We start from the raw sequence: 17,122 nt of genomic DNA, 5'->3' as shown, positions 1-17,122 counted from the left end.
GCGCGCAGCAGGCAGGCAGGCTGCGTGGTTAGGGCCCCGCTTCTTTAAACAGGTCGCCCAAAACGCATCCCCAGAGAACCCATCCGAACCGCGTTATCTGGTGCCATCGCTCCCCGGGGTACCATTATGTCTGATAAATTGCACTTCGCGCTTTTTCACTCTCTTCAGGCACCTGAGAGCGAAAGAGAAACGTGGATGTAAGAGGCGCTTTTGGCCGAAATGCTGAGGCACTGAAGGCTGACACGCCTTTCTTAAGACACAGAGAAAGAGACGTTGGCAAGGTAAGGTTTTTTTCTCCTTCCTGTAGTCTTAGATCTGCGGTAACGTGCGGTGCGCCACTCGAGATTAAATACAGTGATTCCCTCATTCAGTCGCTAGAGGAGCATGCGTGGCGCGGCAGGTGAACATCAATGGACTGATTGAGTAATTCGTTTCAGATTGTTGATACTGATTACAGTTGCCTAGTTTTCACCACACAGGGAAAACAGTGAGACCGCAATAGTGAAACAAAATAATATCATGATAGTGATCAACACCCCTTATGGTGCACATATTTAACAGACCTGCTAATGTAGTCATGCATCAGGCGGTAGAAATCAATAAATACTTTTATAGATAAGGGAGAATGGTGTACAAAACTTAGTAGATCTCTGACAATTTTGTGATATCCGATGTAATTGCAATTTGGGGTTTAGCTATAATTATGTCTTTTGCTAGTCAATTTATCATTTTGCTCCTTGTGTTTTCACAAATGGCACAACCTGTTCATGGTGACATGAAAGGAGTGGTTAGGAAAATTATGCACTGTTCTGAGATTTCACACACAGTTATGTCAGAAAGTTTCATCCTCTTAATCAAAAATTACATCATTTTGGACATTAGTAAAAACTAATATAAGAATTTGCAAAATAATCAGGTCACACAGTTTGTCTATTACTGTTTTTCAAAATGAAAAGGGGGAGAGGCTGTTTTGCAGATCTTTAGTAATACTGCACTGTGGAGGTTCACTCCCACTGGCCCCAGTGTCAACCATGTTGCTGCGCCTCTCAAGGTGTAGAGTGAGGTACACAATTTCTAAAGAGATGCGACATGACGCAGGCAGCTGGTACTTTAAACACGTTTAAAGTTATAAACTTTTGTGGTTCCTTGTGGTTCTATACTACCATTCTCGTTAATACAAGCATGATTTACTGACCAATCAGGAAGCAGAACTGGAGCTATCCAACCCTACCCTTAGCGGAGGAAAGTTAGTTTTCTGCCACTTTGAGCTCCTGGTCACTGTCAGTTGATGACACATGTGGGACCAATCCCAGGGACAGGGAGTTCTTCTTGCACTCAAGACAAGTATCTTAACCAGTGAACTACTTGTGAGCCTAGGAATAAAGAATTTATTCATCTCTCCTCATTTTTAACTGAACAAAGGAGAGAGTTCATGTTATTCAAATCAAAAGTAGAACTGTTACTGGACAACAGTTCTGCTTAACATATAATGTTACATATAAGGAGTCCTTTGGCCAATCATACACATTATAGTCGATATAAGGAGTCCTTTGGCCAATCAGACAGGCCACAGAGAGAGGGGTTCTGGGCCAGAACAGCCACAGATTACATTTGAGTTTGACTGCAGTGAGAGCAAACCCACAGGCCTCTCTCCGCTGTCTGAATCTGTGTGCACCTGTCAAACTCCTTAACTGTGCTTTTTTGTTTTCATGATAGTGGGACGAGCAGAAGGCCATGGGATGTGGAGTCACAAAATCAAACGATTTACAGTTAAAGAAATGCGAAAAAGGTAACGTGAGATAGCTATCCTCATTCCTATGCTTTTTGTTTTCTATGCTTACTCTTGTAGTTATTCATCTTTAAGGTGGCATAACATCTTGAACCTAAAAACCTGTTTTTAAAAACAAAATGGTTGTGCACATTATAACAAAAGTAAACTGTTTTAAGGTTGTTGTATGTTTTTCACTACTTTTCACTTTGCGGCTGTATTGGAGAAGACGTTTGAGTCTTTTGTTTGTACATCTCAGATTCTAGATAAATCTTAACAGCTAATCATGCAATAGTATCCAATACAATTATTACAGTTTGTTTTCGAATGTATTGTTTTTTCCCCCACAATATTAACAACTCATTGATTTATTCTTTTACGTTACAACATTATCATTTTCTAACTATGAGCCTCTGTTCTTTTTATTGTTACCTGCAGCAAGCCTCTCAGTTCACGGTAAGTTTTGAATCTTTGCTGGATGGTTACTGAAGTCAAGCATCAATGAAGCCCTTCACACAACAGTCTCTTTACATTTCTGAATATCTGGGCAGATTTTATGTATTATTACCTTTAATCACCATTAAGGCTCACTGGCTCTTTAGTCTTGCTTGCATTATTTTAATTATTATTGTTATTGTTGGATTACCTGATTTGAAGAACAAATTAACCATTTTTTATTCTTCTGCACCTGGATATATAGCTGCTACAGGTGAGTATTTATGCTTTTTCTCTCTTGCTTTGTTGGTCATTGGCAGGTCATTGCTGACGCCCGTAGTTTAAGGTTAATTGGAGGTTGAACGAAGCTTCCCTTGTCCTTGCTCAATCAAATAAAAAAGGACTTTTTCCTCCCAAGAAATAAAGCCCTGAATGATCAGTATTGACTGAGGAGCATATGCACCAGCAATTATGCAGGACATGTTTGCAGATAATTCCCCCATTAACCACCCCCTCCCCCTCCCCCTTCCCCTCGCCCTCCCTCCCCGCAGCGATGAGAGCCGCCCTGCTGATTCAGCGCTGGTACCGCCAGTATGTCGCCCGCATGGAGATGAAGCGCAGATGCACCTGGAACATCTTCCAGTCTATCGAGTATGCAGGGGAGCAGGACCAGATCAAGGTGCGATAACACCAGCTATGCCAGTTAGAGGTGCAGCGGGGGTTAGCAGGAACCGAACCGGCTACCATCTTAACACTAAGACTGGTTCTGACTTGATTTTATAGAACGACCACAACCACAACTGGGAACCAGGTGTTTGTAGGGGATTGGGAGAATTTTTTTGGTGTGGGGTGGATCATTAAATATCGTTTAAAGTTTAAAAATGATGAAAATCAGTGACCCAACATTAAATGATTTCAAATTTTAAAAATTCTACATAAGTTTACCATAACCAAAATTTTACTATAACAAACATTACTGTTAAATATCACATCATAACAAAACTGAATGGAACGATTTTAAAACTCATTAACTTGATCTTTTGCAAAAGTTCTACCTTTACATTTCTTCACAAAGTCACATCACAGTTTTTCAGAGCAGCACCTCACCATAGATCTACCCCATGTCCTTTTGTAATTCAGGCTTTAAAAAAACATCTTATTTTTCTCCTAAACAGCTGTACAATTTCTTTGGCTACCTCATGGACCACTTCACGCCAGCCAGCAGCGAGAGTAAGGCTTTCCTCCCGATTTTCAGTTGCCGTATCACAGCATAAGACGCTGCCTAACGCCCCCGTGGTGCTGAACTTGACGGCCTTGCGCCTCTCTCGTCCCTCGCAGGGAATCTGATCTCCCACATCTTCAGGGAGAACGAGACCGGCTGGGACTCCGAATGGGAGAGGTACTTCAGCTACCAGAACATAGAGGTGCCAGAGCTCTACTCCGGCCCCCGCCTCACCTTCCCGCTCACTGTCAACCATGCCGCCGACCTGGTGGAGGCCTTCAAGAACAAGCAAGTAGGTATCCCTGTGGACAATACACTGAGCACAACACAACCTCTGTTAAAGCAATAACTGTCCTCGTGTTCATGACACAATTTGTTGGATATTTTTTTTTATATTTTGTTGTGATTATTTTGGTTGGTTTGGTTCAATTTTTCTATCACTTGTCAGTCTTCTGTAAATCATTGATGTCCAATGTTACATATATTGCAACATTATATACAATTTACATACAGTTTATATAAAGATGTAAAACAACCCTCTCAAAAAACAGACTCTTTTTGTCTGTTTTTCCTAGTAGCAGCTCCATTCTCGATACGTCCTTCAGCTTCTCCTGGAAACCTGGAAACTGCTGAGAATCCTGCCCAATATCAACCAGGTGTCCACCTGCCAAAGCAAGGAGATCACCATCTGTGGTGAGGCCACTGTTTGGACTCAGTGGTTTGATATATCATGATGTTTTGTACAAAACAAGGAACGCACAACAATTAGTATTAATGCTACGGTTTTTACAGGTGTGTCGCTATAAATAAAGCGCTCATTGATAAGAAACCCTGGTGACTAGAATGCATCAAACCACGTGACATACACAATAAGGATACTGTAAGTAAATGTTAAAAATTATTTATTTTTGATAGGAGACTTACATGGCCACCTTGAGGATTTGCTGTTAGTATTTTATAAGGTGAGTAAAGGATACCACACACAATTCCCTTGTGTAACACATTTATCTCATTATTCATCTCTATCAACTGTCAAGCAATGTAAATCATTATCAAGCATATATTCAAATAACCAGTGGGACTCTAGCCAAACTCCTGGTAAGTGCATTCTTGGCCAGTATAACTTGTCCATGGAGTACAAGTAAGGTGACTTACTTAATCAGGTACTTGCAGCTATCTGGAGTGTTCCCTTGTGTGAACCATGAATCCATTTAACTGAATAACATTGCTTCTATTCCATTGCTTAAAAGAATGGTTTGCCATCATTGGAGAAGCCCTATGTCTTCAATGGAGATTTTGTGGACCGAGGCAAGGACTCCATTGAGATTCTCCTCATACTGTTCGCATTCCTGCTGGTGTACCCCAACGATGTCCACCTCAACCGCGGGAACCACGAGGACCACATTGTGAACCTGAGGTATCATCAACCGCAGGCATCGAATGCATTCAAAGAGTTTACACCACAAATAGGAAAAAAATGTTCCACGTGTTCTACTTGTTAATAACCCTTCTTCTTCTCCTAGGTATGGCTTCACCAAGGAAGTGTTGGGGAAGTACAGGGTAAGTTTCACCATCCATCCCCTGCGGATAAAATTGACCCTGAAAGCACAGAGGCCTTGTTTAGTCAGTGGGCTATGCAGCCACACCCATTTACCCCAGCTATAAAACAACAGGCCAATTAAATTTTACTGCTTCCTGTTCAGCTTTGCAGGCCTTTGTTAACTGTGGCCACAAACAGCAACTGGCCTTCTCATTATACCGGGTTTAAAAGGGAACCTCAGGTCACTTAGCCACTCTTAGTCAGTGTGGTGGCTATTTTTGAAGGTGATATGGGTCACTCTACTGCGCCTCTAAGAGGATTAATAAGTCTCTCAACTGCAAGTTCATTGCTGTTATGGGCCAGTTGGCAGTAAATAGCCATCACACTGACCTAGTAAAATCCGAATCCTCTGCTGAGACAGATTATTGCGCATATTTTGACTGTAGACATGGATTAATCATATGAGATCATCAACAGGGCTGTCTGAGTGAAGTTAATATAAACAATTCATATCCCAAAAGTAAAATACAATGATCAGTCTTGACCATATTTAAATCAAAGCAGAATTTTAAACAGTGCAGTTAGCACCAACTTAATCAATCTGAAAATATGCTCAGCCATTGTGAATAGGATCCAGTGGATAACATCAAGGCTGATGTATAAATTTTAAGTCAGCCCAATTACTTCTTCTTGCAGTTGTGTAAAGGTCAAGCTTAAAGCTGACATAGGGCATTTTCTCTGTTCTCAGCTTCACGGCAAAAGAATTCTGAAGCTGCTCCAGAAGATCTTCAGCTGGTTGCCCCTGGCGACAGTCATTGACGAAAAGGTGTTGATTCTCCATGGGGGGATTTCTAACACCACTGACCTCAGTGTTATCGCCAATGCGGACAGACACAGAGTAAGTGGAGGAGAGAATGATGCCTTTACCCCTGTCTAATTGGACAGGTCAGTGTGAAGTGAACAAGAGAGGATTTAGTTAAGAAGCATTAATTATTTCATTGGATGTTTGGTGCAATCCATTGACAGCGGGTCTAAAGGCTTCATTACCCAATTTGGGTAAAGGCTTCATTACCCAATTCAACCCAATTCAACCCAATTCGTAGGACTTGATGGACTGCCAGTCAGTTTTGGTGTCGGTCATGAACTCACACTGCTCTGGTGGGTCCACTCAGTGAATGCTGAAAAGATGAACAAAAGTAACCCTCTGAAAAAAACAGAATTGATCTTCAGGTCTAGTTAATGGTCATGTCCTTTCATTTTTGAACAGTGGAAAGATTCAAATGAATTCACCAATAATTCCTATTCATTCTCCAAACTGTTGCGAAACATTCAGTTCTGTTGAAGTGTGTGTGTGTGTTTAAATGCTGTATAACATAGCATTTTCCTTGAGCAAGTTCCACCTCTGTTTGTTTTCCACAGAGGTCCGAATAGTGCCCTTACTCCCACAATAAACACACAATTGGTATCCACAGTCTCTAATTTGGTCAGGGATGACGATGAGAATGAAGAATCTTGGTAAAAAAATGATCCCTTTGTGTCCTGTTCACTTCCAGCGTCCCTGTCTCATTGACCAGGCAGTTTCTGGTGACCTCTGCACAGGGGAATAACTACTTGTAATAGGGCCTTAAGTGAGATATTTCATTATGAAACTGAACCACAGCCATTCTGTCCCTTAAGGGGTGTAGTTACGTGTTTCTCTACTATAACCTCATTGCAGAACAGTAACTGCACCTTCGTTTCTCAGTACATTTCGGTGCTGAGGCCTCCCAAGAAGAAAAAGCAGGCGTCAAAGAAGCAGCTGTCCATGGACTGCGAGGGCGGGGACGAGGACATGTTCGGGCCCAGGCCGCGGATGCGCTCCCTGACGTACTCCAGCCCCTCGCGGCCGGTGCACAAGCTCCAGCGCCACTCGCTGCAGAGCCTGTCCAGCCGGGTGCACCACTCCGTGGAGGAGGAGCTGCGGGAGCGCCGGCGCCAGGCAGGCCTCAGCCAGTCCTACGACAACCTCCGCGGCTCCCTGTCCTCCGACTCCGACCCCGACCTGGACCTGGACCCCTGCGACGGGCCCGAGGCCACCAGCGAGGAGTGGAAACAGGTGAGGGTTCGGCAGGGGACTGCGGTGTGTTGAGCTGCCGATCAAATCACACGGGGGCGGAGCTGACGGTGTGTTGAGCGGTCAATCGAAAGACGTGGGGGCGGAGCTGACGGTGTGTTGAACTGTCAATCAAAAGACATAGAGGCGGAGCCACTACCCCATGCAGCTGTGAGGCTTTGTCATTTTAGCAGTATGGAGGAGATGCCTTTCATTTGTGCCTTTCATTCATCCATGGTTTCCCATTCAATCATTCAGTTAACATGTAACATCAAAAGTGTATTTCCTCTTCTGAACAAGTGATAAAGGCTGTGAGGAGACTGCAAGAAAAGAGTGAAAAGGAAACAAGAAGGGTGGAATAGGAACACATGTAGGTTAACAAATGAGCACATGAGCAGGCGGGCCAGGCATTTCCTCTAGTTTTCTGCAGATCATCGTCATGTAACCAGCTACCCAGGTCACCCATGTGCCCTTTTTTGTTGCTTGCTCGCAGATTGTGGACATGCTGTGGAGCGACCCCATGCCTCAGGACGGCTGCATCCCGAACGAGGTGCGAGGCGGGGGGTGCTACTGGGGGCCCAACGTGACGGAGGCGGTCCTGGGCAAGCACAAGCTGCAGCTGCTGATCCGCTCCCACGAGTGCAAGCAGGAGGGCTACGAGTTCTGCCACAACCGCAGGGTAAGGGGGGCAAGATGGGCAGAGTCCTGTTTCCGCTCGTATTATCGGAGAAATCTGAAAGATTTGCCACACAACCGGCTTTACTTTTAAAAACGAGACTCCAGGCTCCCAAGTGGGTCAAAGTTCGAGGCGTTCGCATTGTACACAAGCTGAGGTCTGTAGCCCGGGTCATCAGCTACGTCATTCATCAGCCAACAATGACAGGGAGCCCACAGCGGCAGAATAAACTGGTTCCGTACCACTGGGGATAAGAGTGGGTAGGCCAGCAGTTTCATCACACAGCAACCCACACCAGTCAGTCAGTGTAATGCTATAAAGTGTCTTCCTCTGACTCATGTATGAGCAGTGCTTGACATCGTATGTTTCTGAGAAGGGCATGTGTTTGTCTGCATTCCTCTGGTTTTTCACGGGGGTTATAGCGACGGCACAATTCCACATTCCAAACTTGGAGGAAGAGGGGAAGAAACCATTGGGCATTCCAAATTTTAAAAAGTGAGGCTCTAATTGAAGAATTTCCTTTTGTTCCAAATGTGCACAGGTCCTGACCATTTTTTCGGCCTCCAATTACTATGAGGTAGGCAGCAACAGAGGAGCCTACATCAGGATGGGCCCAGATCTAGTTCCTCATTTTGTTCAGTATCAGGCCAACCGTACAACCCGGGAACTCACCCTAAGGCAAAGGTAAAACCCAAAAACAGCATTTTATTCATCTGTTTTGTCTTTTGTCATGAGAAACATCACACAAATGACCATTGTTGCAAAAACCAAGTCATCCCCTATTTCTCCAAGGAGAAAATTAGAAATGAATCATGCAGTACATTTACATTTATTCATTTAGAAGACGCTTTTATCCAAAGCGACTTACATAGGTTACAGTTCTTTACAATGTGATCCATTTATACAGCTGGATATTTACTGAGGCAACTGTGGGTTAAGTACCTTGCCCAAGGGTACAGCAGCAGTGTCCCAGCGGGGATTGAACCTGCAACCTTTCGGTTACGAGTCCTGCTCCTTAACCACTATGCTACACTGCCACCCAGTGCAGCTGCAAATAGAAAGTGCTATACAAAAAGACACTCAGATGAGCTCTTATATGTAACACTCTTGTATACAACTTACATAAGATTTAAGGGGTTGGGTTTCATATAAGACTCGTATATATCTTTTAATACTTAGTGGACTGTTGTACTGCTTCTACTGGATACTTATATATATATGCTAATAACTATGCTGCACACTGCAGGTCACAACATGACATTATTAAAAAAGTTCCCCTGCAGTATCATAGCTCCCTCGCTCTTACACGCGTTTCTCCGCAGCGTGAGCTGGACAGAGCGGTCTGCACTGCGGGCCCTGAGGCAGCAGCTCTTCGCACACAAGTCTGACCTCATCAGTGCCTTCCAGGAGTATGACAAGGAGAAAACAGGTGCAGAGCCATGCCCCTCTGACCACGTTAACAGGCCACCCCCCAACTCCCCCTCATCACCCCACCCGACACACACACACACCCACACACATGCACGTGCACAAGCACACACATACACACACACGCGCAGTTATAGGATCTGGTGCTGTTGGCATATATTACATGGGAAGAGGCGTGAGGGTTCAATACTTTATTCTGAGGGCATGGCAACATGGCCTAACTTGACACCAGAGAACTAGATCTGAGGATTTCCATTCCAGAAATGATTCAGAGATCTCTCATTTCAGAAATGACAGGCATCCACTAACAAAATTTAAATACCAGAAAGTTCAAAGAGGAGCTCAGTCTTGCATTGACGTAACTGTAAATCATTAAATTAAATGTAAATGCCCTATTATGTTTAAATATAAATATAAATATAAATACTGCATATCAATTTTACTGAAAAAATCTATTTAAACTACCCATTTGAAAGCATCTAAACTATAAACAAATGGCAAATAATAAGCTTGAGATCCAGCAGTAGTTTAAGTGGTGCCTCGGTTACAAACATGGACCCTGACTCTTGATTCGGAAAAGCAGACTAATACCATCTACTGGATGGCAGACTAACAGATCTCCAATATCAACTCCACACGACAGCAGGGATTCCCAGGTTTTCCAGGTTTTTTTTCCTTTTTTTTTTACCAGCTCAGGCCACAATCATGTAACTGTAGCCATTGATTGGATGGGGAGCTCGAATCATTTGTTATGCCAGAGGTTAATCACTGTTGATGGTAATGGTTGATTGTGGATCTCCAGAGCCAGTGGCAGCCACCGCTACTGTGTAATTACTTGGCCTAATACTGAAGATCATGTGTGACAAACAAAATTGCCTACTGCAGTTTCTCCAACAGCCACTCCTCCCCTGGCTTTGCCACACGGTAGCCACCTACGGTAGGGCTAACGAGCGCCTCGCTTCCCGTCCGTCTCCCCGCAGGCTGGATCTCCCTGAACAACTGGGCCACGGTGGTGGAGACGGTGCTGCGGCTGGGACTGCCCTGGAGGGTGCTGCGCTCCCAGCTGGTGACCAGCAGCCAGGATGGCATGCTGGAGTACCAGCGCTGGTTCCAGGAGCTGGCCATCAAGGAGCCCGACACCGACGTGAGTGAAAGCAGGGGGCTCCACGCGTATCCGTATCCGGCTCCCTGACTGCTGATGGTTTACTCACTCAAACCTGGCTGCAAAGGTTCACTTTCACCAAGGGAACATGTCAACATCAAACACGGCTTGTACCTTTTATAGACTATGAGAAGCTAATATGGACATAGCAAAGGCTTAAATTGTTTTGACGGGCTTGAATCAAGTGTGTTTTGGACTTTCAAACACGGTTCTGGTTTTCTTGTCTAGCTCGCGCACCAGAGCTTGCTGGAGACGATGTACAGGCATCACTCCAACCTGGAGACCATCTTCAGAATCATAGACACAGACCACTCAGGTGAGAACAGATGCAGACCCTGTCACATTCAAGCTGTTCAGATCAGATCTGTATCAGATCTCTCAGCTCAACTCAAGATGGTAAAATCGTCATTCTAACACATCATAACATATGGTCATAGTTTTTTTTTTTTTTTCAGAATAAGAGCCCCCAGTGTAGAGTATTAGTTATGAAACCTTTAAATGCAGTTTTCTATCCTAAGTAAAACTCCAGGTGTAAGTAATGGGTTGCAGAATGTGTGAAATCATCAGTATTACAAGTTGCTTCTGTAAAGCACATCTGCACTGAAAACAAACCAAACAAAGTCTCACCTGAATCTTGCATAGTGATTGAGACCTGCAGATAGCTCATTTGAAGTTAAATATTAAATCCTTATTATATGATTTAACTGAATTGGGTAAAGGGGAAAAAATCATTTTTCTTTTTCATGCAGGCTACAATATGATCACATGTACAGTGCTGACCATGAATTGAACATTTGTGTAATGCTATGTTGTGTGGTCCCATTCACAAAAATGCAGAATGTGCATGCATGCATACATGCTGTTTGGTTTTCACACTGCTGTCTTCCTGTTGTTTGGAAAAAACATATCAATGATCGTTTTAATGAAAAGAACAGCACCAGTCAAAAGCTTGGACACATCTACTCATAGAATGGTTTTCTTTATTTTTACTATTTTCCACATTTTGGAATAATAGAATAGACATCAAAACTATGACATAACGCAAATGGAATTATGCAGTAACCAAAAAGTGTTAAACAAATCAAAACTATCTTATACAGTATTTTAGATTCTTCAAAGTAGCCAAAAAATATTTGTAAAATTAAATTTTTTTTGGAAAGAAATTCATACAGAGGCATCTACCTCACTATTTATATTTGTCTAAGTCTTTAGATCCAAGTCTTTGTCTAAAATGTGTTTGAATGCATTACCTTAAACAGGTGTGTCCAAACTTTTAACTGGTGCTGTATACCGGTCAGAATCTTTTTATTTTATCACAACATTTAAACATTTGCAAATTGGCACCAAGTGCAAAGTTATAGTTAAAGTATAAGAAAGAATACTCAGTTAATTTGAGATAGAAACAAGCTGGGATAAAGCATCAGTGAAATCAAATTCAAATTCAGTTCTTTGATGCTAGCACGTGTAGCATGTGTAGTGCATAGATTTACACACTAATTCTTAATCAGATGTCATTTTCAATTATAGATTTCAAATTCTCACAAATCTGCTTTAGAGGCGGGGCAGCTGATGAAGCCTTCATAGTTCAATTGAGATAAATCCTTGATGTTATCTTAGATAGTAATATGGTTGCAACTGAGTTATTTTCTCTGTAAGTTCTTTGCCCTGTACAACCAGTATAATCTAGAATTACTTTATTCTGTGGCAGTAACATATAATACTTAATAATAACTTAATTATTGTAATAATTCATAATGCTAAATATTAACACTGAGTGACTGTTTAAAATAGTTTCTGTGTAATGAAAACACTGAAGAACTGATTCCCAGAACAAAATGAAATAATGTAACACTTAAGTACTAAGGGCTGTTGACATCATCTCAATCATAAATCCTATTTACAGGCTGTGTACATCATAATGCCCGATGAGACAGGGGCTTAGCAAAGCAGCTTTAAAGGCAGGATGGAATAAACCTGCTTCATAGCAAAACATAGAAACATGTTGACTGAGGATTAGCTTTCTAAAATGGATCTAATTGTAGTTTTTGTTTATTCTCTTCATATCACGACAAAAGGAAGGGGCATGCCATTAGGTTTAATGCTCGGGGTATGGCTATTGGCTAAGCATATAGATGAAAAATTCAAACAAATCTAAATACAACAACTTCAATTTGGCCTTTGGTCATGTCAGCTGCGCCTGATGCAGAATAAGAGGATACGTATGAAATAATTAATGAAGAAAGATGGTGGGCAGCAGTGGGTGACGCCTGCTGGACATTCTCTAGATTCCTCGGCAGTCCTGATGACGCGCAAAGTCTCCACTGATCTGACCTGATCCGTACACAATCAGCGGTCCTCAAATTTTGTTACACATGATCTCTCTCACTCCTCACTCTTTTAGCGTGATTTCTTACGAACTAAAATCATTGCTACTGTTGTCGCTGCTTGAAGAAGTGGAATGGAACTATTAAAACACCAGCTTTGTACTGCTGTAGATAGCCCTATGCTAAATGGTGCTAAATAAAGTGCATTGGCAGACAGTAAAGATTTACCTTTATTACACCTCTGCTCTCTTTGAGACATGACTGCAGCTTTGAGAGCTCATCCGTGACATGTAGCAACTAGACATTCATGAGACCACAGTCCACTGCAGCGCCATTTGCCAACTGTATGTTGCATTAAATGCATTATCATGCATTATTCTTATGGATGGCAGTGTGGAATAGTGGTAAGGAGCAGGACCTGAAACTGAAAGGTTGCAGGTTTGATTCCCCGCTAGGGCACTGCTGCTGTACCCTTGAGCAAGGTACTTAACATGATTGCCTCAGTAAATATCCAGCTAGATAAATGGATAACATGTAAAAAATGCAACCTATGTGACTTGTTCTAGATAGGAGCATCTGCTAAATGCCATTAATGTAATGTAATTATTATGCAGCGGATTTGTTTCTGGTTCACATGGTATCCCCAAGGCCTACTAGTTTCACACTCCCCTGTCTTCTCCAGGCCTCATCTCCCTGGAGGAGTTCAGCCAGACATGGAAGCTGCTCAGCTCTCACCTGAAGACGGAGATCAGCGACGAGGCCATCTCTGACCTGGCGGAGAGCATCGACTTCAACAAGGACGGCAGTATCGACATCAACGAGTTCATGGAGGCCTTCCGCCTGGCAGACAAGTCCAGGATGGAGAGGGGGGACAGTATGTTCATGAGCGCAACGAGCGAGCCGCTGCAGTCAGAGAATTCCTCCTCCAGCACCTGACCACAAAAAAGGGTTTAGCACTCCAGAGGACTGAAGTATGCCAGCCTCGACTTAAACTGGCAACAGGGAACACCCACTGGACCTTTGCTAGGAATAGCATAACTACCACAAGAACATCTGAATTGTAGATTTTCTACAAACAGCAATTGTGTAACATTGAGAAAAAAGAAAAAAGATAGATGAATGGTGGTTTTTCAACACACAAGATCTAGCAAGTTCAGAGAGTAGTGAAGCCAATATGGTTAATTACACCAACACAAGAGACTGAAAAATGTGAAGAAGCGAACGCAACAGGCTAGCCCTAACTTGAGTAACTTCCAAAGGCAAACACACCTACACAGTCCTGTCACTGGTTGTTCTTAACCTGGCCAGACAAGTTACAGCAAATGTGATATTTTTCACAGCATTGTTTGTGAATATGTGACAGACTGATGTTGTGTAAGTAGAGAAAGTGTAATAAAATAAAAATATATGTTTAACACAGAGTTAAGGATGAACTGTCCAGTGGGAGGACTGAGTGGTCCCCAGGCTTGAAAGTTTGTATAGGAAAAAGCACCAAGGGAATTAATAAATCCTTTTTACAGTGGCTTCTGTCTGAAATGGTTTGCTTTTGGGTTGATTTGCCTTTGAATTTCAAAGGGTATCTTCATTTTTAACATTTATATTTTGTGCCTAAACTTTGGCAGCATGCATCACCCTTTCTCTCTATACAGTCAGTGGAGAGTGGGCACTTGCTTTGTAATTCCCTGCAACTAGTCCCTTTTTTCCAAACTGAAGTCTTCAAAGCATTCATACATTTTGAAGTGAAATGTTGATTTTTCTCGAAACATTTTATTCAAACTCACCGAATTCCTGTCCGCCTCCAGCCCCCAGAATGCTTTGTTTATCTTGTTTCCCCTTCCAAAAAATAAGGCCATGCCAAAATCCCAATAAATTCAGAAGTCATACACAGTAGTAGTGCACAAACCATTTTAGCATACAGGGAGGTGACTAGATACACTGTATCTATTATCTACCATTTAGTTAATCATAGGGAGCCTCTATATAAATGTACAGTACGAGTGTCACATGAAGTACGGGGAAAGCCAGCGACATGTTTAGCCTGTCTGAATAACAGCAGCACAGTCTGCATATGTAACCTGATACATTACAGAGAAGGAGAGGAGAAGTGGAGTGGTACAATGTATTCTGTGCTTTCTGTGCTGGTTAGAGAGAAGAACTTGGTTTTGAAACAGTGGGTGACTAATTTGGGCTCTTTGCTGAAGAGCTTTTCAATATGGACAGTAAACAATGTGTTACAGTAGGAGGACTTCAACATTCATGGTGAAGTATTAATATGGTGAAGTTACTAAACAGAGAGTGGACAAGTATTTGCGGGCTTCGCCTTGGTTTTACACAACATCCACAAGATTTCTGATTCTCCTTAATTTGGTTTGAAAGAACTTTTTTAACAGATGAGTGACTTATTTTAAGTCTGTCTGATGCATTGAAAAAAATCTGGGTTTTGGGATTACATTAAAAATTATACTGCCGTGATTGTCACTTTGCCTGTATTTACTATTCAAACCATGTGAGATTCTTGCTGTAAAAAAAGAAGAAATCCGAAAATATGTAGTAGGTCCTATTTATGCTGGAGAAAGTAGAGAATTGTACAAGCACAAGGACTGACCACTCCTTCCATTGACGCAAACGCAAAATGCATGCAATTTATCCCGCATCTCCCTCTAGTGAGTAATCTGGGAAGAGCTCACTTGACGGGTGGCTGGGGCAGGAATCAAATGCATTGTGCAGTTCCTGTGACTGACTTTATGTCCCTTTTTTTGTATTGCTGAACCTCTGCAAAATGAAACAGCAGGTTCAATCTGTCATACATTTAAGTCTTATTACTTGACTACCTTATACGCAATGATATTTGCAGACTATGAACACATCCGCTTTATTAATTGGAATTGCTGAAAGCATGCCTCAGATGTAAGTGTCATGTTCTGAAAGGCTAAGTCTTACCCTGCCTCACCTCAACAGAACATATCACGTATTTTAGCATCAAACGTTGCAGCAGCATGAACTTTCATTAAAAAGATAAAAATGTGGCAATGTCTCAAAACGCAGCCAAAAAAACGCCAAGCTGTGCCAAAGCCACAAATAAGGTTGGGTGTGGTTTTGACACTGCATACCGAATGATAGTTGTGACATGCTTTCAGCCTGCATGAAAACAAGATGCACAGATAGCTTGTTTAAAGAGTGGTAATGGCTAAACTAAGAGATGTCATTTCTTGGTTTAAATGATCAATTAATAACCTTTCTCCCCTGCAGCCATCTTTTATAGGAACTACTGGACAGCTTGTCACTTGAGCAGGGTGTGTTGGTTCTGAGGCAGGACTCACTGGATAATGAGATCTGAAGAGGAATACCCAGCTGAACTGGCATTAAAATCAAATTAATTATTCATCATCACGAGTACACCAGCGATGAAGCATGTAGGCTGGCTGATATTTTGGGCATCTTCCAGATGATCGGAAGATCAGTGCATCTGTACAGATGAGGCCATTAAAAAAAAAACTGCCCTCATCACCACAGTAAAACAAATTTAGCTTCACAGCCTATTTTTAACTTACAGCTGATATCCATTTCTGTGTATAAATTTAAAACACTCAACCTGACACCTAGGACCTCATATGAAAGAGCAAGACAAAGTGTATTTTCCTTAGACCATCTCACAACGTGTTTAAAAATGTGACTGTGAAAACACAGTTGTGTTGGTCCATTAGTGGTAATTGTCAAATGTTTTACTATGGCCAAATAAATATTTGGGAAGATTAAAAATAATGTTGGTATCTGTTTAATTTTATGCTTTTGGGAATGTGGGTTTTCAGTTTCTTCTGGAGTTTCTCTGGGTGAGTAAGAGGCCTATAAAAATAATTTTGTTTATTAATAAACTCCGTAAATAAACTCAGAAATCCACAACAGCGCACCTGATTTCTGAATTTCGTTCGATACAAATTTCATTCCATCTTAAACTGAAGCACTAATACAGGCAAACTCACCAAAGCATCTAAATGTGTCATGAACACTAAATGTTTGAAGCATTTCTTGTATAAAGCACTAGTGATTATCTGTATAAATATTTTTTTGTTGTACAGATTGACAAGTTCTTTTTTTTTTAACCAAGTGACCTGAAGGCCAAATAAGAAAAACAGCTCAAAACATCTGAGTGGATACATCGATGGCTCATAAATGAAACTTTATTAAACAGCTTGGATCTTGCTTACACAATAATCCCTCCATACAAAACATTACCATATAATAAAATGCGTATTTACAGAGGCGATGCTCGCATTCTAAAACCGACCCCCATCTTTACAGCGCTCCGGTATCTGCTGAATCCTGCGAGTGCTTTCTCTGAAAGGAGTGCTGAAAATCCTCCCGTTGCCGGTGAGGGCAGTGGGTGCGTCCCGCGTTTGGCCTCGCTGTTCCTCAGAGTGGAACGCTCGCTGCGCCTCGAGAGGGACAGGAGGAGAGGGGTGGCACGGTAGGGGTGG

General features: G+C 42.2%; 1 protein-coding gene across 1 annotated transcript; it reads left to right on the top strand.

The window, feature by feature from the left end:
- Positions 1 to 2,660: 2,660 nt before the first annotated feature.
- Positions 2,661 to 13,583, top strand: LOC118777636 (serine/threonine-protein phosphatase with EF-hands 2-like). Its single transcript, XM_036528741.1, has 15 exons — positions 2,661 to 2,882; positions 3,379 to 3,433; positions 3,542 to 3,717; positions 4,004 to 4,118; positions 4,341 to 4,387; positions 4,676 to 4,842; positions 4,949 to 4,985; positions 5,714 to 5,863; positions 6,710 to 7,060; positions 7,551 to 7,736; positions 8,275 to 8,417; positions 9,056 to 9,162; positions 10,142 to 10,305; positions 10,552 to 10,639; positions 13,330 to 13,583. Exons 1-15 carry the CDS (start codon positions 2,661 to 2,663, stop codon positions 13,581 to 13,583), a joined length of 2,262 nt encoding a protein of 753 aa, XP_036384634.1.
- Positions 13,584 to 17,122: the final 3,539 nt, after the last annotated feature.

The sequence above is a fragment of the Megalops cyprinoides genome, chromosome 5 (assembly GCF_013368585.1).
Source record: "Megalops cyprinoides isolate fMegCyp1 chromosome 5, fMegCyp1.pri, whole genome shotgun sequence".
NCBI lineage: Eukaryota > Metazoa > Chordata > Actinopteri > Elopiformes > Megalopidae > Megalops > Megalops cyprinoides.
This window is presented reverse-complemented; position numbering and strand designations above follow the sequence as displayed.